We start from the raw sequence: 2500 nt of genomic DNA, 5'->3' as shown, positions 1-2500 counted from the left end.
ACACACACACAGCTAACCCTAACACTGAGGAGGAGGAGGAGGAGGAGGGTACACACACACACACACACACACACACACACCTAACCCTAACACTGAGGAGGAGGAGGAGGGTACACACACACACACACACACACACAGCTAACCCTAACACTGAGGAGGAGGAGGAGGGTACACACACACACACACACACACACACCTAACCCTAACACTGAGGAGGAGGAGGAGGGTACACACACACACACACACACACACCTAACCCTAACACTGAGGAGGAGGAGGAGAAGGAGGGTACACACACACACACACACACACACACACACTCACACGCACACACATGCACACACATACAAACTGTGTATCTGTGCAGAGTCGAAGGCTGATGAGGAGGAGGGGGAGGGACAGGATGAGGAGCAGGCCACGCCTCCACCTGTCGACCAGGAGGAGGAGAAGGAGGAGCCAAAGGCCACGCCAGGAGGTACAAACATAACACTACCATAACACTACCACAACACTACCACAACACTACCACAACACCACCACACTACCACAACACTACCACAACACTACCACAACACCACCACAACACCTTGGACCAAAGACCTTGGCCCCCTCCTATTCAATCTCTACATGCTTCCATTGGGAGACATCATAAAAAATTACAAAATTGCCTACCACAACTATGCGGATGACACTCAAATCTACATAGCTCTCTCACCGAACGACTATAGTCCCATCGACAATCTCTGTAATTGCATTGAACAAATAAACGACACAACACACTCTAACACGTGCTTGTGTTTGTGTGTGTGTGTGTGTGTGTGTGTGTGTAGAGGACAGCAGGGTGGGGGACGTGGAGGTGAACCCAGTGGCCAGAGCCATTGCCCGCCACCTGGGCGTGGACCTCTCCCCTGAGGGCCAGGCAGCACGCCACCGCAGAGGCATCGCCATCATCCTCCACGGGGCTCCACTGTCTGGTAGGCTGGCATGACCCCTGACCCTGACCCTAACCTTGACCCCTGACCCTGACCCTAACACTGACCCTGACCCTGACCCTGACCCTGACACCTAACGCTACACTTTACACTGTGTGTGTGTGTGTGTGTGTGTGTGTGTGTGTGTGTGTGTGTGCGTGTGTGTGAGTGCAGGTAAGACAGCCACAGCGGAGGCCCTGGCCAGGCACTACGGAGCGGCGTGTGTGTGTGTGGACGGTGTGGTACGGGAGGCCGTGTCCAGGGGAGCCTCCTCAGCTGGCCGCCACGCCAGAGACATGTTCACCAAGGCTGCTACTGAGCATGCTCAGAGACGGCTGGAGGAGACTGGTGAGGCAAACACACACAACTTCACGGCTGAACTTTAGTTACATTTCAGGCATAATGCCATCAAAGGGGGGAAATGCAACATGGAAACATTTCAAAATGCGGGACTGTCATGCACAAATCAGCCTTAATAGTAGAGCAGATAATGGGGAAAATCTTTCATTTTGTGATACAAGCACGACATTGGGCATGAACATTCTTCTGGGTCAGCTCTTTAACTTTGGAAGCTGGGCCATCCAAAAATCTAATATGGCGGTCATATTTCAAGAATCTTTTTTTTTTCATTGATTGAAGTCATTAGTTTGGCTAAAATATGTCTGAAAATTCAATTGTTTCAATGTCAAGTCAAAAGAACTTCATTATAGGCCTCCACCAGAGGGGTAGGGCTCAAATGTAGCACCAAGGGGTGAAATGGGATTGGGCCTAAGTGTCTAGGGTTTAAATCTGTCTGGTGTCTGGGGAATGTTGTCACACCTCGGCTGGTCCACCAAGAGGTTCATTTTATGCCATGATCTTTATATGAAACTATCTATCTGTGTGTGTGTGTGTGTATGTGTAGCCCAGGCGGTAGCAGAGGTGATGGGTCCTCCAGGAGGGGGCGCAGGGACCATGAATGTGGAGGCCGTGGCCAAACACACCCTGGAGGGAAGCCAGGCCAGCGAGCCCGGCCAGGTAGGAGAGATGATGAGCTGCCAGCTGCCTGAACAACTACTGCTGGACATCCTGACTGAGAGACTACAGGTGAGACACACACACACACACACACACACACACACACACACACACTGTTTCTGAAATAGGGTATAGGGTATCGCCACCCTTGATAACTAACCCACATGGATCGATTCTTGGTCCAGTTCTCTTCATTATTTACATTAACAATGTGTGTGTGTGTGTGTGTGTGTGTGTGTGTGTGTGTCTAAGCTGAGTGATTGTCACCGCGGCGTTGTGATCGATGGCTTAGAGACGCTGGACGGCCGTTCCCATAGCAACACGCTGCAGATCATCCTCAAGGCGCTGAACAACCGACGCTTCATCTACCTGGTGGACCTGTCAGATACCTACACCAACTACAAGACCAGGGAGAGGAGGGAGAGGGAGGAGGAGGGTGAGGAGGTGGGAGGAGGATGTAGAGGGTGACCTGTCAGATACCTACACCAACTACACGACCAGGGAGATGAGGT

General features: G+C 51.7%; 1 protein-coding gene across 1 annotated transcript in view; it reads left to right on the top strand.

Moving 5' to 3' along the window:
• LOC308169424 (hydrocephalus-inducing protein homolog) overlaps nt 1-2500 on the top strand; it is a gene marked incomplete at its 5' end in the record, with an annotated part of 59275 nt that overhangs the window by 25986 nt on the left and 30789 nt on the right. The window contains 5 exon segments of the mRNA XM_080544106.1: nt 368-475; nt 831-974; nt 1146-1319; nt 1876-2057; nt 2241-2424. Coding sequence (XP_080400232.1) covers nt 368-475; nt 831-974; nt 1146-1319; nt 1876-2057; nt 2241-2424 — 792 coding nt within the window.

Source organism: Nansenia antarctica (assembly GCF_963989245.1).
Source record: "Nansenia antarctica genome assembly, chromosome: 13".
NCBI classification, from domain to species: Eukaryota; Metazoa; Chordata; class Actinopteri; order Argentiniformes; family Microstomatidae; genus Nansenia; species Nansenia antarctica.
Note: the sequence above shows the minus strand (reverse complement) of the source record. Positions and strands in the feature narration are given on the sequence as shown.